This window comes from Pteropus vampyrus, unplaced genomic scaffold (assembly GCF_000151845.1).
Source record: "Pteropus vampyrus isolate Shadow unplaced genomic scaffold, Pvam_2.0 Scaffold1, whole genome shotgun sequence".
NCBI lineage: Eukaryota > Metazoa > Chordata > Mammalia > Chiroptera > Pteropodidae > Pteropus > Pteropus vampyrus.
Window position 1 is genome coordinate 4,783,390 of NW_011888782.1, and position 23,881 is coordinate 4,807,270.

At 38.6% G+C, this 23,881-nt stretch overlaps 1 protein-coding gene across 1 annotated transcript in view; it reads left to right on the forward strand.

The window, feature by feature from the left end:
* The window catches only part of PLCL2 (phospholipase C like 2), a 167,649-nt gene that overhangs the window by 94,951 nt on the left and 48,817 nt on the right, over positions 1 to 23,881 (forward strand). The window contains exons 2-3 of the mRNA XM_011355234.1: positions 6,762 to 9,248; positions 11,881 to 12,084. Coding sequence (XP_011353536.1) covers positions 6,813 to 9,248; positions 11,881 to 12,084 — 2,640 coding nt within the window. The 5' untranslated portion in view covers positions 6,762 to 6,812. The remainder of the gene's footprint in view (positions 1 to 6,761; positions 9,249 to 11,880; positions 12,085 to 23,881) is intronic.

Here is a 23,881-nt window from a genome sequence, read left to right on the forward strand (position 1 = left end):
TATTTATGAAATTGCTATTATCTCTTAAATATCCCAGATGGTAGTTTTAGTGGCCAAAAGATAGTGACGAACTTCTATTAAACAAAGTAGTTTTAGTGGCCAAAAGATAGTGACAAACTTCTATTAAACAAAGTAGGCAGTCTTGTTAGAAATATGTATGTTTCTCCACAGAGCTTGATAAGACTTCCATTTTAATGTTAAACAAAAGTTCTATAAATGTTTTTATTTTTTGTTGAATTTGCTGTGCTGAGTTTGCTTAGCCTCTTGCTAGTTCATTACTTTCTTAAAATCGCTCCTGGTACAAAATCGTTATTCTGTAAATAAATGTTGGTTAAATGTATAAATGCATCTTTAAGCTTCTTTCTAGTTCAAAAGTTTATGATCATTTGTTTAGAATTTAAAATTTCAGGGTTGGTAAAGAGATGGGTTCTTTTGGAAGCTGGTTTTCCTCCAGACAACCTTTGTTTTGTGTTCCTTCTCTTGATGTTAGTAAGTAGCAGAAATGCACCTGTGGACCAAGTTTATACGTTGTTGTTTTCACAATTGGGAAGCTTTAGGTGAGAAGTACTTAAAATATAAGTGCCAGCTCCGAAACTATTTTTATAAATATTTTGAGGTACGTCTATCTCAGCAGAAACTTGTGTTTTTTTCCTCTAGTTTTAGATGGTTAATGCATATAAATCGTATGCATTTAATTTTCTTTTAGTTAAAAAAAAACTGCATGGATAGCACATATAGTTGAATCACTTTTCATTGTTATATTTTTAACTAACATTAAGAGGCCACATATAAAGTAGATTCCAGCTTTGGTTCTTAACAGCTGCTTAGCAAGTACTTGATCACTGCTGGGCTAAAAAGTGAAAGCCAGGTAGAAATGAGTAAGAGTGGGATTAAAGATTTTGGGAGTCAGGACCCTCAGCTTTCGTCTGTGAATGCCTGTGTCAGAAGGCACCTCTGTCCCTGCTCATGCCCCTCTTCCAGGGCGTGCTGCTTGCGACCTGGTGCCAGGCTTTTGGGGGAGTCGGCACACTTCTTGGTCTTCCTGGTCTAGTTTCAGTCTCAGGCAGCCCGATGCACCCAGGCCTCAGGCTTGGGGCCTTCTTAGCACTCCTGCCCTGCTCCCCAAGGCAGCCAGACTCTGCCCGTTTCTGTGGTAAGTTGGGGCAGGAAACAGTTCTGCCTCTCTGGCTAGTAGCAGAGCTTTGCTTTCACTGGTACGGGCTCTGGAGTCCAAGAGGTTCCTCTTCCTCTTGGGGTAGTAGATCTTTTCCTGGCTGTAGAGTTAGATGGATTTTGCTTCTGCCATTCCTTCAGTAGCCTTAGGAGAAAGAGGGCTCACTGTCCTTCCCTTGATGGCTTAGGCTTTAGCTTCCTATGAGAGGATGGTCGAAGACGTAGGCAGAATCTCATTGCTGTCCCCAAGTCTTTCTTAGGAGCACCTGTTGGAGAAGACTTACAAATGAGTACAAACTCCCTGTGTCTAGGACTCCAGGTTACTCTGAATTGTCAGTTAACTTGATAACTGATCAGTTAACCCTGCTAGTCCTATAGGAATTCCTTAAAATTTCAGCTGATTTTTTCTTAACTGCTTCCATGATGGCCTCTTTCTCTCAGACTCTGCTAAACTCGAAATAGTTTCTAAGTCTTGCCTCTCCTTAGAGGGGCCTGCCACTCTGGAATCAGTTCTCTTGCTTGTCTTGTGACCACAGTTTTCTGATGGAGACAAGAGAAGTTATGATTTTATAGATAGTCTGGCTTTTTCTTGTTATAGTGGAAGTGACATTCTCTTTTGGCTTCCTGCATCGTAAGCCATCATCTGAACTGTACTTGTCCCCGATTTGTGACTTTCAAGTTACCCAAAGGTTTCCAAGCCGTTAGCAGACCTGCATCCCATAGACTACTTGCCAAACTTGGGCCGGGTTAGCTTTCAGAATCCAGTGGAGGGCATCATGGAAGAGGAGGCCCATGACGAGGAGTATCCATGGGCCAAGTAGCTTTCTGTTATTTGCAGTAAAGGGCCTTCCACATGACTGGAAAACAATATTGGACCATACTTAGCTTTTCTTCGGGTTATTTTATTCTTTTTCAATTGATCTGATATTATAAAATGACCTTTAAAGGAACCATTTTTTTCCTCCAAATTCCCTCCCCCCATTTCTCCCCTTTTTGCTCATTTTAGTACATCAAAGTTTTAAAGATGTGTGGAAAACTTTGCAAAGTAACCCTGATGTTCCCTGCTTGACTTATTCTTTCAATTCAGAATTATTGTTATTGCTGAAGGAAGGTCAGGCCTTGCTGTGCTCCTGTAATGGGCCTCCAGTCCTTTCTGGGAGGTTTTGTTTTGTTTTGTTAAGAATAGAAATTTTTTTGACCCAGTGTTTCTCAACTTTCTTTAATCCTACAGCCCCTTCAATCAACATAAATATCTCATACCCTTCTTTGATGCTATTTATAAATCAAAGTAAATAACTGGACTCCAGACAAACCAGAAGGATAAATAGCTTCTTTATTTTCATACTACATCCCCTTCCCCATTCTGTTATGTCCTCCCACCCCCACACCAGAAACGCTGCCTAGACTTTTTGACCGTTTTTGCCAGTGTATTGAAACTGGGTATTGACTCATCATTTTCTCATGATGTTTATTGAGAAATAATAACACAGAAAATGGAAACAAATCAGTTTTAAAATACAAGAGCAGTGCAGTAGGACACAGGAAGTGATTCTCATCCAGCAGGACATCAGCTGCCTGCGCCCTGAAACAGTGCTCCGCCGCCGCAGATAGGTTTCCTCGTCTCCAGAATGCGCAAGATCAATTGGATCGGTGCTAAATACTTTTTTTGCAGAAGAAACGGGGCCTACTTATTTGTTATCTCACTTCAGGAAGAGAATTTATGAAATTGCCCACACCTATTTATGAAATTGCTATTATCTCTTAAATATCCCAGATGGTAGTTTTAGTGGCCAAAAGATAGTGACGAACTTCTATTAAACAAAGTAGTTTTAGTGGCCAAAAGATAGTGACAAACTTCTATTAAACAAAGTAGGCAGTCTTGTTAGAAATATGTATGTTTCTCCACAGAGCTTGATAAGACTTCCATTTTAATGTTAAACAAAAGTTCTATAAATGTTTTTATTTTTTGTTGAATTTGCTGTGCTGAGTTTGCTTAGCCTCTTGCTAGTTCATTACTTGCTTAAAATCGCTCCTGGTACAAAATCGTTATTCTGTAAATAAATGTTGGTTAAATGTATAAATGCATCTTTAAGCTTCTTTCTAGTTCAAAAGTTTATGATCATTTATTTAGAATTTAAAATTTCAGGATTGGTAAAGAGATGGGTTCTTTTGGAAGCTGGTTTTCCTCCAGACAACCTTTGTTTTGTGTTCCTTCTCTTGATGTTAGTAAGTAGCAGAAATGCACCTGTGGACCAAGTTTATACGTTGTTGTTTTCACAATTGGGAAGCTTTAGGTGAGAAGTACTGAAAATATAAGTGCCAGCTCCGAAACTATTTTTATAAATATTTTGAGGTACGTCTATCTCAGCAGAAACTTGTGTTTTTTTCCCTCTGGTTTTAGATGGTTAATGCATATAAATCGTGTGCATTTAATTTTCTTTTAGTTAAAAAAAAACTGCATGGATAGCACATATAGTTGAATCACTTTTCATCGTTATATTTTTAACTAACATTAAGAGGCCACATATAAAGTAGATTCCAGCTTTGGTTCTTAACAGCTGCTTAGCAAGTACTTGATCACTGCTGGGCTAAAAAGTGAAAGCCAGGTAGAAATGAGTAAGAGTGGGATTAAAGATTTTGGGAGTCAGGCAAGTTGGGGGCCTAGATCGCCTGCTGTTGAACCTCAGTTCTCCTTCCCTCCCACACGAGTGCTTCCGACCTCCCCTTCTTCTCCTCTTGGTTCTGGGGGACCAACTTGCCTTCACATCCATCTGTTGTTTCCAGCCCAGTGATTCTGGTTCTCCTTTTTGGTTCTAGGCAAGCACACTCTATCAATGTTTCCTAATAGCTTTATCTGCTCGCCAGGAAGGAGAAACAAACCTTTTCATTGAGGCCTCAGCGTGCTATGGAGAGGACAGGATGGTTCTAGGCAACAGTAGATGGAGGAAAAGAGATAGGAAGTGTCTGGTAAGAGGAGTCCCCGCTCTCGTTACAGCAGCCTGTGCTTGGGTGACGGTCATATTTACGTGTCTGCAGGCAGGGATCTGAAGTCACCGATCATTGCCTGGGCTGGCTTGCACAAAGCAAGGCAATGTTTTTAAAGTCACAGGTATGGTGTTTTAAGGTGCCGCCTGTCCTACGCACGTGGGCGTATGAGCATGTCTGTATGTTGTTAACCTGCTTTGCAATTCGGCTTTTCCTTCTTAATAATAGAGAGACCTATGAATTTGGAACATATCATTTGTAATAAATTAGAAAGTGGAAGTCAAGTATGTTTAAAATGACAGAATAAAAAATTACAATGTTGAGAAAATGCTATATATATTTTTAATGAGTGGGCGGATAAGCACCTCCATTTATCTTTGTGACTTATTTTTACCAGTGGCACCTTTGAGATATAATTTATAAAGCTTATAAAATTTCCTTAATTAATATGTTGTCTTTATTAAAGATAAATGTTTCCTTTTAAAGGTAAAGACAGCCTTCATTTTGAAAAATAGGAAATTTATACATTTGTTCCAGGCCCTTATGCATGGCTGGTTCCAAATTTCATGCCAATTTGCTTGAATAGATAGAGTACAGTCTACACTTTAGGGATTTGAAGCAGCTATCATGCAATATATCTTATGGATACAATTGCCACAGTTTTTATGTCGTTTGCACTTTATTGTTCTGAGGATACAGTTGTAAAGAAATACTCTGCCTTGTGGCTTTTATGTGTTATCTTGGCATTCAAATCACAAAAGCCTTTATGATTCATTTTGAAACTTTGAGGGAAATGATACCTATATGATTTAAAGTTTAAGTTTAATTACCTTCTGCAAATCGCTTTGGAAGTGCAGGTAGTCAAAAACTAAAAGTGGTTTTAAATTTGAGACAGAGAATAGCAAATTGCTTTTTAGAAATTTAATTCAAAATAGATTCTTTCCAGGGCAGGAGAGTTAGAATTGCCTTTGTATAACATTTTTCATGCTCTTTTCCTTATTGTTACGGAAGTTACATAATCCCATAAACCTCCATAGTTTTTCCTTATTTATGAATATAATGAATTATCGAAAATTTATCACAAATTTTATACACTTCCTGTAAGACAATATCATATTTCAGGTTAAAATTGTGAAAGATGTCGCGAGATCATTTGAGCAATTATTTTTTAAATAACGAAGCCATCTGTACAGGGAAAGGACTTAACTCCACACGTAGATGTAGTGTCAGCTCCTTAAGGTGGGTGCCTATTACATTATGTAGGAAAGTGGAGGACTGCATTATTGGTGATGTAAACTTTTTTTAGAAATAGATGCTGTCTGAAATTTTTCACTTAGTAGTGTTAGTAATCTGTTAATATTGGAAGTACTTAGGTGACATTGTTCTGAGCATTAGCCTGGTGCATGGGAATGGGCTTTAATAAATCAACTCTGGAATTTTAGAAGCACCTCCAGCTGTAATTGTAATCTAGGCCTCCCACCCAAACATGACACAATTGCAACAGTGAAACCATATCTATCTGAAGTATTTAGAACCAGGACTAATCCGATATGAGTTTTGGCAGGGCCAGGAATTTCTGCTTGAATTCCAGTATCTACTCATTTATTACCGTGGTTCATATTTCACTGTTTTTGGTCATTTGGTATGTGAATTTCCAGAAATAGCCCAGACATCTTAGTGAGTCTAAGTGGTCAGGAAGTGGTTTTCAAACTTTAGCGTACATCCCCATCACCTACGAGCAGGGGTCTCCAATGCCTGGGCCGCAGACTGGTAGTGATCCGTGGCCAGCTAGGAACCATGCCGCACAGCAGGAGGTGAGTGGTGACTGAGCCAGCAAAGCTTCATCTGTATTTGCAGCCACTCCCCTGCACTAGCATTACCACCTCAGCTCCACCTCAGATCATCAGGCATCAGATTCTCATAGGCGCACTGGTCCCTGCTGCCTAAAAAGGTTGGGGACTGCTGGCCTAGAGTGTTGCCCAAAATGCAAATTCCTGGGTACTGCCTCCTAGAGATCTGATACCATGAGCCTCGGTCAGAATCTATACCTTTACCAGGTAACCCAGGTGATTCTGAGGCAAGTGATCTAGTGACAGCCCTTTGAGAAATACTTGTGTAGGTAATGTATGTACAAACAGGGCCTGCTTCATGAGTGTATAACCTGGGCAACTGTATGGGCCCCACAGTCAGAAGGGCCCTCTACTTGGCTAAATGCTCTTCTGTTACCTTCTTGAAATTCTTAATTTTTGAACAGGGAGTCCTGCGTTTTCATTTTTCCCTGAGGTCTGCAAATTATGTAGCCAGTTCTCTGTACAAGATTTTATTGGGCATTACTGAAATTGTGTTTCTTGGCGCCCATGGATTGCAATTATTCAATAATGACTTCTTACCTGTCTGAATTCTTACCTTTCTTACCTTAGGCTGAAACTCCAAGGCCACTTCTAAGCTTTAGAAGTGACTGAGTATTATTCATCATAGGACATAGAATAGGAAATCCTAACTGTATGATTTTTTTTCTCAAGGAAATTAAACATTTATTTCTAGTCTTAAACCTAGAAACCTACATTAATATTATTCTAATACACTATTTTTCCTCCTCCCAGGATGGTACAAAACAGAAAAGAGAACGGAAAAAGACAGTTTCATTCAGTAGCATGCCGACAGAGAAGAAGATCAGCAGTGCAAGTGATTGTATCAATTCAATGGTCGAGGGTTCAGAACTCAAAAAGGTTCGCTCCAACTCCAGAATTTACCATAGGTATTTTTTACTGGACGCCGACATGCAGAGCCTGAGGTGGGAACCATCTAAGAAGGATTCTGAGAAAGCCAAGATTGATATTAAATCCATCAAGGAAGTGAGAACAGGGAAAAATACAGACATATTCCGCAGCAATGGCATTTCTGACCAGATATCTGAAGACTGTGCGTTTTCAGTCATATATGGAGAGAATTATGAGTCACTTGACTTGGTTGCCAACTCTGCAGATGTTGCGAACATCTGGGTCACAGGACTGCGATACCTAATTTCTTATGGAAAACATACACTTGATATGTTAGAGAGTAGCCAAGACAACATGAGGACTTCTTGGGTTTCACAAATGTTTAGTGAAATTGATGTAGATAACCTTGGACATATAACTCTGTGTAATGCGGTGCAATGTATCAGAAACCTCAACCCCGGTTTAAAAACTAGCAAAATTGAGCTTAAGTTCAAAGAATTGCACAAATCCAAGGACAAAGCTGGTACCGAAGTCACAAAGGAAGAATTTGTTGAGGTTTTCCATGAGCTTTGTACTAGACCTGAAATCTATTTCCTATTAGTTCAGTTTTCAAGCAATAAAGAATTCCTTGATACCAAGGACCTTATGATGTTTCTTGAGGCAGAGCAGGGTGTGGCACATATAAATGAGGAAATAAGCCTTGAAATTATTCACAAATATGAGCCATCCAAAGAGGGCCAGGAAAAGGGCTGGCTCTCAATAGACGGGTTCACTAATTACCTAATGTCACCTGACTGTTATATATTTGATCCTGAACATAAGAAGGTCTGTCAGGATATGAAGCAACCTTTGTCTCATTACTTTATAAACTCATCTCATAATACATACTTAATAGAGGACCAGTTCCGAGGTCCCTCTGATATCACAGGATACATTCGAGCTCTAAAAATGGGCTGCCGGAGTGTTGAATTAGACGTATGGGATGGGCCAGACAATGAACCTGTCATCTACACAGGCCACACAATGACCTCTCAGATAGTCTTCCGCAGTGTCATTGATATTATTAATCAGTATGCATTCTTTGCTTCCGAGTATCCACTTATCTTGTGTTTAGAAAATCACTGTTCTATTAAACAACAGAAGGTCATGGTTCAACACATGAAGAAAATTTTAGGAGACAAGCTCTATACAACATCACCCAACGTTGAGGAATCTTATCTGCCATCCCCAGATGTCCTGAAAGGGAAGATACTAATTAAAGCAAAGAAGCTGTCCTCAAATTGCTCTGGAGTAGAAGGAGATGTTACTGATGAAGATGAAGGAGCAGAAATGTCTCAGAGGACGGGAAAAGAAAACGTGGAGCAACTCAACAATGTGCCTGTGAAACGATTTCAGCTCTGCAAAGAACTGTCTGAACTGGTAAGCATCTGTAAGTCGGTTCAGTTCAAAGAGTTTCAGGTGTCCTTTCAGGTTCAGAAGTACTGGGAAGTCTGTTCATTTAATGAAGTGCTTGCCAGCAAATATGCCAATGAAAATCCAGGGGACTTTGTAAATTACAACAAACGTTTTCTTGCTAGGGTTTTTCCCAGCCCAATGAGGATTGACTCCAGTAACATGAACCCTCAAGATTTTTGGAAATGTGGTTGTCAGATCGTAGCCATGAACTTTCAGACGCCGGGACTGATGATGGACCTGAACATTGGCTGGTTTAGGCAGAATGGAAACTGTGGCTATGTCCTTCGGCCAGCCATCATGAGGGAAGAAGTCTCCTTCTTCAGCGCCAATACGAAAGACTCCGTCCCAGGAGTCTCACCTCAGCTTCTTCACATCAAAATCATCAGTGGGCAGAACTTTCCCAAACCCAAAGGATCAGGTGCCAAAGGTGACGTGGTGGACCCTTATGTCTATGTGGAAATTCATGGGATCCCCGCCGACTGTGCAGAACAAAGGACAAAAACTGTGAACCAGAATGGAGATGCTCCCATTTTTGATGAAAGCTTTGAATTTCAGATCAACCTACCGGAACTGGCCATGGTGCGCTTTGTAGTACTAGATGATGACTACATCGGGGATGAATTTATTGGTCAGTACACGATTCCCTTTGAATGTTTACAGACAGGCTACCGCCACGTCCCCCTGCAGTCATTGACTGGAGAGGTCCTAGCACATGCCTCTTTGTTTGTCCATGTGGCTATTACTAACCGAAGAGGAGGAGGGAAACCTCATAAAAGGGGCCTTTCTGTGAGAAAAGGGAAGAAATCCAGGGAATATGCATCTTTGAGAACATTGTGGATTAAAACTGTAGATGAAGTGTTCAAGAACGCCCAGCCCCCCATACGAGATGCCACAGATCTGAGAGAGAACATGCAGGTACGTTCTTGTGTTTAAGTGTTTACCTTCTTAGTGCAGATGTATAGTTGATGAATATATTGGAGGGGTTCTTTTTTACAGCAGTGTATTTGATTTTTTTAAATTATTTACAAATTTCAATTGGTTATTAGAATGTTCACCACTAGTCTCATTTTTTTATCATTTAAATATCCAAAAACACAGCTGGCATCGAAAATATTGATAATGTATTAGAATAAGCCAGTCGTGTTGCTGTCTCACACACAACACATCCTAGTCCCTGTTAATCGATGCTTCACGGTTGCCCCTTTTTTTCTGGTAGTATACATGAGAATCTCTGTTTTTTGTTTTTTGTTTTTTTTTTTTGTTGCCCCTTTTTTTCTGGTAGTATACATGAGAATCTCTGTTTTTTTGTTTGTTTGTTTGTTTTGCTTTTTTTTTTTTTTTGCCTATTCTTTAGCTGGAACACAAATTGATGGCCCTTGATCAAAATAACAGGGACATGTTCCAGTCCTTTCTTATGAAGCTGTTGTGCTGGGAAAATAGGAAGCACTTGAGTGAACCAATGTGTTTATGTTTTGAGCTTCCTCTTGATTTTATAGGACATCTGTTTAATTAAGTAAAAGACGTGTGCATATCTGTTAGAAGTCTAAGACAATAATTAGCTCTGAACTGTTCAATGGCTGAAAGCAATCAGTTAGGAATTATGTATATAATTAAGGATCGTCCACATGTCTAACAGTATACGAGGGCCCATGAGTGATAGGGAAGTGGGCAGCAAAGGCCCACCTCACAGCAATAGTGACCCTAACCTGTCCCAGTGTGAGAAGTGCCATGTGCATGACAGCTGCTCAGCATGTATTTATTAAGTATATGTATATATTAGCTGATTGTGTGTGTGTGTATAAAAACAATTATGAAAAGAATGCTACCAGCAAGTAAAATCTGACTCAGAACATTCAACATATTTCGCTCCTCTACTGATTGGACACCTTATTAATAAAAAGACTTTCCCAAAATAGAGAAATTTTATTCTTTCAAAATAAAAGCATATCATAAATGTAAAGGGCTTTTCCCTATTTCTGAGGGTGAAAATGGTTTCGTAAACCCTCATCTGTGAACAGGCCACATTGTCCCCTGTTCCATGGCTGCTCTTGTGCCTGTGACAGAGAATTCTCTTGATCTGCCAGAGCTTGAGCATCATCTTTCTAGAGCCGCGTGTCTACGCTGAACTCAACAGAGCAGTTGGTGGTGATGTTTAATAAACTCCATGCACAGGCGGCCTAGGCCATGAGGATGCAGCAGTGAACAAACAGATGACTTTGGTTGGGGATGGACATTGGGGAGCGGAAGCAGAGCGTAAACAGGTGAATAAATAAACAAGACAACTGCAGACAAGCCAGTGCTGTGAAGAAAATGAAATAGGAAGGTGTGACAGTGATTGGGAGACCCCACTCTAGAAAGGACAGTAATTTATTGTTGTAAGCAGTCAACAATGAAGTGCTTTTGAGCCAAATGACATATAGTTTGATGTCCATATTTAAAGCAATATTAATGAAAAGAAAATGTTTAAATTGGAAACTAAACTGCTGCTCATTTCCAAGAACCAGGATTTTTCAAAGCAGAAGGCACGGACTTGGAGGGCCTAGATACCCACCTGTGGCTGCCATGCTCAGCCCAGGTCAGGTCCCAAGTGTGCCCAGAATAAAATGCCTGACTCATGCTTTGTTTAGAATTTACCCGTTAATAATACTGATTAAAAGCATACGCCTCAACATCAACAGATTTCAGGTAAAATCTTGACTCCTTCACTTACCAGCTCTGTGACCTTAAGACAAATAACAGAGAGAGGCTATAGCTGAGGTTCAGTTTCCTCACCTACAGCATGGCTTGTTGAGAGGATTAAATGCGTAATAAATAGGCCTTCTACAGCTTAGCACTTGGTAATGACTTAGATAATGCCAACTCATGGCATTGTGCAGTGTCAAAGGGGGTTTTCTTTAATGGATATTTTAATTGCATACCATCTTATGATCAGAAAAAAATAATTACTGGGAGAAGCACTTAGATCAGTGGCAACACTAATAGGGGACAGCCGTGGGTAACCAAGAACTCCCGCTGGGCAGACCTCACCAGTGAACTGCAGAACCCTCAAAGTTACTTTAGGGTTTGGAACCAACAGGCATAAACAGGTGAGACAGAGTCAACTTCCTGCCTCACAAATATTCCTTTCCTCTTTGGATGGCTGGCATTCTCGATACTAATTTTAAACCTGATTTGACCTTTTTTTTCTTAATCTTTACCTTTTTCGAATGCTGAAGCCATTCTTTTTGTTTGCTCATAATTGCATATCAGCATTAGCACTGCTATGAACTTTGATCTGAAAACAAGCTTTGCCCTTGGGAAGAATTTAACTTGTTTACATTTTCTGTGCTTTTGATAAATCGGTATTACAAATATCTGTAACTATATTTACTTTGGAAAATAGTCATTTTATCGCTGGATAAAGTAATGGTTAGCCAATTCTATCATAACATTGCTAATAACTTATACTAGGCAGTTCGAGTATAATCAAATATATCAAATACAAAATCCACGAGAAATTAAAACCCCTGGTTAATCACAGAGTGCCTCCTTTCTTCCCATTTAACAGAACGCAGTGGTGTCATTCAAGGAGCTGTGTGGCCTCTCCTCTGTGGCCAATCTCATGCAGTGCATGCTGGCGGTGTCCCCCCGCTTTCTGGGGCCTGATAACACCCCACTGGTGGTCCTGAATCTCAGCGAGCAGTATCCCACGATGGAGCTGCAGGGAATCGTGCCTGAGGTTCTAAAGAAGATTGTAACAACTTATGATACGGTGAGTCGTGAGTCGTCTTTGGTACTTTGATGTAACCTGAGTAAGAGAGGTATGTTAAGATAATACACCAGACGTAATTAAGAGCTCTTGCTAGAGTGTGCTTTCCTTTCCTGTTTCATGCTTCATTTATCTGTGTTGGAAAAATTCCCCTGACTTTGCTGTATTTGAAAGAGTCTAGTGTTTTGTTGTTGTTTTAGAAAGCAGGGTTCAGAGACACTTGCCACAGTTGGATTAAATAGTAGTTTGCTTTTCAGGAACTGTATCTGAATTGATTTCTAAAGAATACACTATTTTCCACATATATACAGTAAAGAGTTTTGTTTTCTTTTAATCTTCCCCTGCAACCAGCCTTTGATTCAGTCATTTCTATTTTGTTTTTAGTTTTTAAACTGCTAAAGGTGAGACATTTAAATTTTTTAAAATAAATTTTAAGTACCATAAGGCGCATATGCTTGCATGACATAACTCTATACTGCAATGGTTTCCTTCTTAACAGCAGGTCCTCTGCGACACCTGTAATTTGTAATCAGCTTAACATTAATGAGGTATCCTCAGGACAGCTAGAATATTACAAATTTGCATTTGCACTTAGAATGTATCTTACATTTTCTTAATCAAATCCTGCTCTTATTGTACTTTTGGACTTATAATTCTAAGGGAGAATTTAGTGGGTGAACAACACTCATTTTAAGCTCACAGTGTCATTGAAGCTGTCAGAACTCATGAGTGCTGACAGCTGCTCTCTAGCCTGTCAGGGTTAAGGATGGTGTGGGACACGCCCCTCCCAGATGGGCTAGGCTGTCAACTTTTACCGTTCAGGGTATTCACGGTTAAGACCCTCACTTACCCGCTCTTCCATGCTAAAAGCATGAGCTAAGACCATAAAACACTAGGCTGCTTCTGATGTAGCCTGCCATGATCAAAAACAAAACAAGATTGGCATCATATACTTTAACAAAATTATATTTAACTTTTTAAAATTGATCTGAAAAGTGCAATTCAGAGGAATTTATACAATTCAAGGGGGGAAAAAACACATTAGGTCATCATTTCCCACAGCGTGTTCTGAGGAACCAAGGTTTCTTAGGATGTTATACATGTCACATGGGAGAAAGGGTTCCATGGTGAAATAATTTGGGGAAATACTGGTTTGAACAATAAATCAGATGTCTTTATTGCAGGGCTTCTTATGGCCTTTTATTTGCTGGCCCAGTGAGTTCCCAAGAAGGTGATGAATACAGTATGCCTTGTATCACAAATTGACCTGACTATGGGGTGCAATTTCCCAAAACAAAATTTCTGAAGAACTTTCGTTCTTGACTTTCTTCCCTTCTTGGAAGTACAAATCAGAAGAATGGAATATTTTAAAAGCTTATCAGTTCATTATCTTAAAAAAGAGGTATTTGATCTTTTTCATAGGTTCTAATGCAGTAAGCCACACATTGTACCAGATGTTTTTTATTCGTGCTATTCTAGCTTAGAGTTCATGGTTGTATAAGAGACATAAAGGACTGACACTGCAGGCAGGCCACAGAGAGTGGCAAAAGGAAGGCCAGGAGCAAGTGTATGTGATAAACACTGGGGGAAGCACCGTGCCCGGCACCTGTCCTCAGAGAGCATCCAGTCTACTGGAAGGTAATGGAGGCAGCTAAGGAGTGAAATCTTCCTCTTCTTGTGCTGGTAGATGATAACACTGGTTATAGAACTCTTATTTTGCATATACCTTTAATGATGTGTCTGGTTGTAGAAATGATAAGGCAGAACGTATTAGCTTATTTAAAGGTTTTAAATTGTGAAATTACCCTTACATAACGTTTAATTGAAATAGTTTTGCTGCATTATACCCTAGTTTTATTGATTTGTTCTGTTTTTAATTCCATCTGATAAAATAAGCTATAAAATATTTAAAATCAATTCAAAGTATTATAATTTGAGTTTTAAAAATTGTAATTTTGCTACAGCAATATTATAATTCTTGTGATATTTTATAGTCCTTTTTTGAGTGACTTAATGGTTTCACACCTTGTGACAATTTATTAAAGCTAGCTAAAGAAATAAGTTAAATATTGATAGGAAATATACTACAGTGTTGCACAGCCTGTAACTTTAAATATAGCTCTTAATTCGTATGTTATATTGAATTTAACCCAGAATTAACCTTAGAAATAAGGTTATGTTGACTTCTCATTTATATTTTGAAGACTCCAAATGAGAAGTAAAAGTAGTTTAGGAAAACCCCTCAGAACTCCTGTGTCACTGCCAGTCTACACTGCTGAAGCTTACCCTCCAGTGAGGACAGGATGTGGTGTCTCCTAAGAGTGCATAGTACTTGTGCCATCAGAATCATAATGACTTTTCAGTATCTAAACCCTTATTAATAAATTAGTATATCAGAAGTATCCCGGTGTCTTTGTGAGAAAAGGGAATGCAGAGAAGGAATTAATGATGGAAATGGGAATACGCAAGCCTATACGGAGACTAGAAAAGAATGCCCATGCACAAGGTGCTACACATGCCAGTTTTCCTGGGACAGACTCTGCCTATACACCTGTTGCCCCAGCATGATTATTAATAATTCTCCCTCTAACTCTTAACAGTGTCCCTATTTAAATAATTAGTTGTGGTCATCCTAACCATGTCCCCTTGATTGCCCTAATGATGCCTGTGATTAGCAGCAACAAATAGATCTTCAAAACTGCCCAAATTATGGTTGTACCCTATGGTCATGTTAACTTCTTGGGTCCTGGAAGTGGTGAGGTCTAGGCCTGGGACCTAGCTAAAAAAGATAGGTGTCAAAGCCATCCAGGAGTAGTGCAGACACCCTCTTAGACCGGGCAGATTGGCGGGGGTGGGAGGGGAGGGGCACTGTTAAAACTAGGGACTGCACTGGTATGGTGAACAGGAGTGACTGTCAGACAAATAAGACTTTTCTTCCCTTGAGGAGTTTACAGTTTAATAGAAGAGACGAAGTATATCTATAAGTAGTTAGTAAGAGGTTGGATGGATGGATGGATAGATAGATGATAGATAGACAGACAGACAGACATCTACAAATGTGTAATGAAATTATTTGGATGTTCATGGGAAAGAATAGTCAGTTTCAGGTTTAGAGATTAGGAAGACTTCAAGGAAACACTGGCCTTTAAGCTAGACCTTTAAGAATGAGATTTCAACAGGTAAAGATAAGGAGTCTGTTGCAAGCAGACTTCACAGAGTGAAACATACTCAGAAATGGGAAGCACCTATTTTGGGAAATCCACGTTGGGACCATGGGAGTTCTTGCCCATTTTCAAGCAGTGGAAGGTCATGTTCAGAATTAAGCATTATGGACTGTGAGAGGGTTGGAGTGAAAGAGAACTCAGAGATCACCTGTTCAACATTTTTATTTTGCAGATGAGAAAATAGAAATCTTATGGTACCTCAAATTAATGACAGAACCAGGGTTACAGCCTGAGTAGTCTGTCTGTCCAGTATTTTTTCTGCACTCCAGATCAGGAAAATTAGCCACGGATGCTAGCTATATAGATGAATGATCAATATACTGATAAAGCCCAGATATCTTCAGTAATAGTGATCTAAAGTTGTGGGGCTTTTGAAATCTTAGGTTCCTTGTTTCTAATTCTTGCTCCCCATGAAAGTGTAAAATAATTCATTTTGCATACTTTGATGTTTATTAAAAGGCAGAGTCAATGATCTTAAAATAAGGAAGAATGTAATTAATAGATCAAATTCCACTAAAAAGTGTTGAACAATTTTTTATATTATTGCTTCAGAAAACAGAAAATTTTAATATTTTACTTAAAATTTATGTAAATGAACATGAGCGCAACCACTGTTTACAATCAAATATCAAGATCGAGCTTGTTGTCTCATGTAATTAAAGGAAATAAGGATTATGTAACCTGAGTTTAAGAGATTCTAGTGAATAACTGGGTATTCTTTATGATATACAATGCTCTTAAGAATAGATCTGCCCTGACATTTCAGTACTATATTTTCCACCTCTCCTATCAATATGTGTCGAATTCATCATCTTTTTTAAATTAAAGTGATTTTTACCACTCTTTTAATGTTAATTAAACCAATATTTCAGCTCTAGCTATCTTTATTAGCTTCAGGTTTACTGTTTTAGAGTAAAATTTAAAAAGATTTATGAGATCTATACTAACATATACAGACCAAGGAGTCAACATTCTTCCTTTATAGAGAGAACACATTGGAACATTGGCCATTTAAATATTTTGTGAAGTATTACATAAAAAGAAAGTTCTCCTTTAAAGTTTTTTTCATTGGACTTAAGACAGTATTCTAAGTAAAATGTCAGACACAGACAGGTACCGTGTGATTCCACTTATATAAGGTATCTAAAATAGTCAAATTTATGAAATCAAACACTGGAATTGTAGTTACCAGGGTGGGGGGGATAGGGAAATTGGGAAATATGCCTAATGAATAGGCATAAAGTAAGATGAATAAACTCTAGAGATCTGTGTACAACATTGAACCCGTAGTCAACAGTAATGTACATTTAAAATTTGTTAAGAGGGTAGGTTTCATGTCAGGTATTCTTATCACATTAAGATTTTTTTCAAAGAAAAAAGTTTTTTCCTTGATTTTGCTATAATTTTTCTGTAAGACGAATACACTTCAGTCATTGTATTAAATTGAAGAGCAGTTGTGGGAATGAAAAGGAGAAAAGAGGAAAAAGTAGCGAAAATGATGCCCACCTCTGTTACAGGCAGTCTAGGTGTCCATCTATATAGTGGTAGATTCTCAGCAGGCCCCATCTGTTCAGAGATTATACATGAATTTGTTCTTATTATTGTAATTCTTTTGTCTCTGCTTTCTATTTGAAATTAATTTGTTGTGATATTTTACAACTTCACAGAAATCTTGATTTTAATTGCCTTCACATTTAATTAAGAAAGCATACTCCGGGGAACCCATTTATCCAGTAGAGAACAGTATTTTTTTGGTGTTAAAATGAACAAGATGCTTTGTCTAGGAGGATGTTATTTACTCTCTGTGAATGTTTTTTTATATAATATATAGGTTACTGATAGTTTCTTTAAATATCTTTTGAATAAAACAAGGTCCTTTAAATAAAATATGTGTACTGAAGGCTTTTTTTCCTTACACAGACATGTTGGTAATCGCATGCAGCATCAGGAGCACTGCTTTATTAAATGTTGTTGGTATGGTTTCATGTGTCTTGTCTTACCACTGCTTAATGCAGTGAAGAGATAAATCACACTTCATAATTAATAGAGTCTTCCCATCTGGACCAAGCCAGAGATGATCTGTAACAAGATTACTATTGATCCCCATCTCCTCTGTGGCTCCTTTTATCTCTCTCCTGCCTCAAAACTTGACATGAAAAGCTTCTTTTAATTGGAGGTGTCAACTTTCCCGTAACTATATGGAGGTGTAACTATAAAAATAAAGGCCAGATAGAATATTATGCTTTGGAATAAAACTGAGCTGATTAGGTAGATAGGTAGGTAGATAGGTAGGTAGGTAGGTAGGTAGGTAGGTAGGTAGGTAGGTAGGTAGATAGGTAGGTAGGTAGATAGATAGATGATAGATAGATCGATAGATTGATAGATCAATAGATCGATAGATAGATAAAGACAGATAAGGGAAAGGAGGATATGTCCTGCTACAGAGGGAAGGACAGAAACTCAAAGGTAGCTTAATTCTGTGACAGGAGAGGTCCAGCCAGTGGCATTGCCAAAAGCAGTTTCTCTGAAATCATCAAAACCACACAGCTGAGTCACTCCAGGACAGCTGCTGAGCCAATGGAAGGGGAGAAGAGATGTTTAAGAGATAGAATGTTATGGTAGCATCACATGCATCTCAGAGCAGATGTAGCAGGCTGCCACTCAGTGATCAGATGCAGGGAGATTTGGGAACTTTTGGAAGATGGTCCTTCAGAGTGTGCACCTGGTGGTGCTTATAAGACTTTATGTCTGATCCAGTTTTTTAGATTTATATGTCTCCACAGAAACTTTTGAGGAACACATATTTAGAAGTATTCTTACACGCACGCACACACCCCGGATATTAAGCTATAAACAGTTGAGGGAAGAGGAGCATTTGGGAGGTTGACGATCTCCTTGAAAGAGATTTCATCATATAGCAATTTTTACCAATTTAATTTGATACCCAGCTCCAAGCTCTCTGGGAGAACAGAAATGAAAACCTTAATGGGGATCAACATATTGTCAGATGGTGTCTCCAGACAAGAAATGATAAATGGTATTAAGCAAGCCACTATGTCATCTGATGTATTAACAGTCTGATTTGAAATTTCTAAGTAAGCTAGGAAGTAATAACGCGGTGCTGTTCAAGCATATTGGTAAATGAGAAATGGGAGCCTACTGTTGGCGTCACTTTAGTTCTTGGGGGGATTTCATTTGAACCAAAGCCACCTTAGGAACTGTTACGGTACACTGGTTTGAAGCCATGTGTCTGGTGAGATCTCTACTGTTTTAGAGCCTTTCTATTATTTTATAAAGGGGCAGAGGAAGATTGCTTATTTTTCAAACATCTTATTTCCCCAAATCTTGTAGAAAATACGTATAAAATATATCTGCATCCTAAAGCTCCAGAAAACTTAGGGAACTTCTTTCTAAACCTACGCTTTATGCAAAAGAATACTACTACATCTTTGATTAAACTAAGGTCATGAAGTACTGCAGTCTTTTATTCTTCCTGTGCAAGAGCGTAGGGATTGCTTCCTATGTTCCCATCAAATTCTACCTTGAACATGGGATTTTGCTCTTGTATAATTCCCTCAAAGTTTATTTGTTATATAGTCTCTTCTCGACTAGAAGTATTTCATTTATGTTTCTATAGTGGCTAAAGGTACCTCCTTGAGTCATTTGCTAAGTTCTTCTTTCTTTCAAGGACCCCTAGAGGAAATTAAAAAAAAAAAAAGGTTGTGCACATCTTTAAAATTCTGTACTTGCTCTGCACATAATATACACGGTCCTTTTGGTCAGTCACAATTTACACTGGCAGCTTTTCAAAGCTCTGAGGAAGCGTTTAGCTTCCTTATCCTAGTTTATTCACTAACTTTTTGTCTCCATTAGACATTGTATAAATAAGCTTTAATTGAGTAGAAGAGGCAGTGCTGGCTGTCTCTCCATTTCTGTGGCCGTCATCCTAGTTCAGTCCCTCATCACCCTATGCCTATGGCAAAGAACATGTAGCTTTCTTATCTCCCTTAGAGGGAGGTGAGTATTCTTAAATTTTAGTTAAGTTTGGTAAAGTTGTGCATTAATTTACTTTATCCATTCTGTACAGTAAATGCTCAGCCCTTTAGGTAAAATGTTAGATCTCTCAGACTGTATCTCCTCCCCTCTGCTCCTCTGTAGTGCACTGGTTGCCTGGAGGGGAATGGTTGCAGGAATCTTCCGTGTCCTCACTAAAGCTCACCATCCTCCCCCTCACTCCCCACTTACCTTGGGATTGGTGCATGCAGTGGAGGGATTGCCCTGCTCCACCTCCAAGTCACTCAGGACTGCAAGAGGTGGGCTTCCCACTTGCCCCCCACTGCTCCTTTCCTCTCTCCGACCTAGAGCTGTAGACCCTTGGCCCGGCCCTGGTGGGTGGGAGGATCGTCTTCTCTACCTCAGGGATGAAGGGCCTGGCTTGTTTCTTGATAAGTTAAAGTAATTTAGAAAATAGTTTCTCCTTGACACATCCAGATTCTCAAGCCTGCTATGGTGGGAACCTGAATAAAAATCTAATTTGACCTTTAAATGAGAAGTGTCTTTGTTTTTATAAGATAGCTGCTCTTCCTTCACCCAGGCCCTGAAACTCGCTGTTTGAATAGGTGGAAAGCCCCCAGGGCAAAATGACTTATAAAATATGGCAACGTATGCGGGGGAAAAAATAGCTATATTGTCCCCATGACACCTCTGTTACCGCTGCAGCCACCCAAACTACAATATTTCCCTCCCTACTGTGATCCATCTTTTGGATTGCTGTAAAGACAGACTTCCTGAAATGTCATCTAGAGAAAGGCATGGATGTTTGAGAGAGGAGCCAGGAGGTAGAGTAAGAAGTATGATGTGACACCTTCAAGAACTAGGCCAGCTAAAGGGGTTATATTATGATCATCAAGAGAAATAGAGCTAAATTGCTCCCTATTACCTTGACTATTATTGTTAGATGAATGACATTCTTCTTAGAGCATCTTGGAACAATGCATCCCTTTGCTGTATTTGGATCAATAAAAGATTTATGTTATGCCCAATAACTGCCAAGAGAAAAAAAATAAGGGAAGAAGATAAGTTTGAGGACATGTACCTCAATATATTCCTCTAGTAATTGAAGTTTTCCAAGGTCAAAATTTTTGATTTGCTCTTGAAAGATGCATCAAACCCTATTAATACTATACAGCCCTTTTGAAATAAAGTTTTTACATCATCTAGAATCATTTTGACATCTTAAAGTTTGTCATTATTTTTGTAGTGTTTGCAGAATGTTATCATCTCTACATCTAGTTTTGTGGATGTGATTGTCCTCTTTTGTGGAAATTCTTTTCAAACAGAAAATTGATGATCAAAAAAACAAAGAGCCTAATTGGCTTTCAGTGTGTGATCATTTGTATGCCTTTATGCAGTTTGAGTTCTGAATCCTTTCAGATGCACAAAAATGAAGATTAGTTGACCTAGAATATGCATTTCGTAGCTCTCTAATGTACTCAGCCTGCTTCTCCTTTGTGTTTGGGAGCCCTCTGGCTTGCTCTCACCTTGAACCAGAGAACTGAGTCTCTCCTTGACACTTCAAACTGTGCTATTGGCACAGAGGGAACGCTGGCTACTTTGAAAGAGAGACCAGTGTGTTCACTCCATCACTGTGAGCTCCAGAGACGGGAATAAAACCTTGGACTTCCCCAGGGATGGGCTTCCACTTTGGAACACCAAGCACTCTCTGGGCCACACGCCATTGGAGGAGTCAGTTTAGCTTAATTAGTTTTCCTAGTGGCGGCAATTTCTGACCAGGTGCGGAGATGGGGATGTGAACCTTGTGGTGGTTCTACATTCCATTCCACCTGAACCTGCACTGCAGTTCGCGCTGGTGTCTGGCTCCACGTGGGGTTCAGAATGTTCTCCAGCTAGTTAAATGGAGATATCTTACCTGAATGACTATTTTAACAGTGCTGGCTTCAAAGTACTGGCTGCAGTCAACCAGTAAGAATCATACATGCGAATTTCTTTTCAGAATTAGTTTTTTGTTAAAGGTTCATCAAAAGGATGAATCTTTTAGTGTTTCATTGTGTCCCATTGTTGTGCATATTCAGGTTAAGCATGTAAGTTGCAGTGATAATATAATTTTATTGTTTAGGATCTTGCTGTTCTTGAGATCATTGCCTGACTTTATAAATGCAAGAGTCATACATATATCACAGATTAATTTGATTTATTGCCACCCATTCTTGCGTGGTTTAGAATGGCATATGCTTTCCATTTACAAATTTGGCAGTGTTGCACGTCCAATTTGGAGCTGAATTGGAAAGATTGAAATTACATTAGATTCACGTATAAAATTGTTAGTGGTGGTATAGAGGTTTGTTTGTAAATGCAATGATGAGCGCCTCTGTTTTCATGGACACATATTTTTTGGATGTGCAATCACATTTTAGGAGACAACTCTCTCAGGAAATGAGATAATTTGAATGGACTCAGCTTCATAAAATTGAAGCTATCGAAGTAACCAATTATATGAAAAATGATATTTCAGAATTGTTTTTGAAAAAATGTAATTGTAGACACTTACTTGAGACACTTTTTGGCATCTTTTTGGGGGCAGTAGAATACTCATTTCTGACCCTTTTTCCTATCTGTTATGTCCCTAGTCATGAACTTGGGGTGGGGGGAGGGTGTTTCTCCATAGTCTATTAAATAATGAGGCAGTGATTTTTCTCCACAGCTAAATATATTCCTGTAAATAACATTTGGCACTATATAAGTTTCGAAGCCCATTTTGTAGATATGTTATATTTGACCTCATGCTCATTAAGACTAAATTCAGCACTGCCTGTGGATTCATTTTTTCTCATTTTCACATAAGTGGGAAGGCTCACCCTCAGCCTCACCAAACCTCTCCCTCTCTCATCAGCCCGTGCCTGGATGGTGGCGTCCCTTTGCACATTCGCTGCTCTCTCAGTGGGGACTTCAGGAACTGTCACTTGTTGTTCTCTTTTAACAGCTACTGTTTTTCATTCTGTTCACTTATATTCCCCCAGACTGCTGTGAAATAATTAGTGCCACTCATCCCACTAAAATAACCACCTTTAATACCAGAAATCTGATTTTACCACCACACGAATTTATCAAGAATAAAAATAACACTTAATAATGGTTTTAAAGTCTTTTCTAACTTAATTAGGGCATTTCAAATTCTGAACCATAAGGAAATTACTCTTACAGTAAACTCAGTGGGTGGAAATATGATGTGTTAAGAGTTAAGTTTAATTCTACAAGCTTAATTACCAGTTAACTTAAAAATAACATGTTAAGTAGTTTACGATATTTATTTCTCCTACTATACTTAGTGTTAGTCAAATATTAGGGTTAAATATTTTTATATGGAGATTTTATATAGGAGATCCTTTACTCATAGAAATCTTTATTTTAAGTGGTTTTTTTTTTTGAAATCAGTGTTGATCATTCTAGTTTTTTTTAATAATTATTAGACTTCTACACTGGACAGTATGGAGTTATACCATAACTTACGTCATCATACGGCACAAAATATTTTAGCTTTTAAATCAGCTTTCTGGTGCCAAAAGCAAAAAACAAATAAACACAAACCCTATCTTTATGAATACAAATGGCTATTTGAGTATATAGCTAACTGTAGCTGGGGTGACCCTTAATCATTTTTAGTTGATTTGCTAAAACTGAGCCCTGTCTTTGTTGTGAGCCTGTCTGTGAAAGTCTTTGATCAATGTTAGGATTCTCCATAACCAAATTTTTCTTTGCCTACGTGTATTATAACATATGTTGATCCTTTTAAAATGCTAACTGCCCTTGCTTTTCCATAATCTTTTCTAAAATGTGCACATGGCATATCAAACTATATTCTCTTGAATACTCTTAGTCCAATATCACCGAATGATGCATCATATAACGTGTCAGAACAGAGTTTGGGAAGTGGTGGCCTTAAGCTAAGAGTGAATATTACATGCTAAATGAAAAAAATAAAAAAGTAACAGTATTTTTTGACATGAAACTTAAAACTCAGTGTCTATAAGTGGAGTTTTATTAGAGCACAGCCGTATCTATTATATATTCTCTGTGACACTTTCCCACTACAACGGCAGAGCTGAGCATTTGTGACAGAAACTAAGCCTAAAATATGTCCTGCCTTCTCCTTTACAGAAAAAGTTTGGCAACCCCTCAAAAAGAAGATGGGGAGAACTAGTCCTTAGGGTATTTCGTTCCATGCACTTGGTTTCCAAGTTCACTTTTGTCAGCGTAAATTATGATTTTAAAGATTTTTCTTTCATTTTTACCAATGTTCTCAGTGTAATTTGAATTTCGATCCATAAGAACATCATTCTCGTTCTACCTGTCAGCCCAGTAGGAGGAAAATGTTATATAATCGGAGGAACTCCTGTCCTGGAAAAAGAAGTAACACTAATCGTTAGCATTTTTATGGTCAGGAACCTAAAAACACTAGAGGCAGAAAACTAGAAGAGGAAAGCCATGAAAATTAAAGTTTGCTCTGATTTCTTACAGTGCTCACGAGGCAAACATGCCGTGTCAGTAAGAAGTGGTGA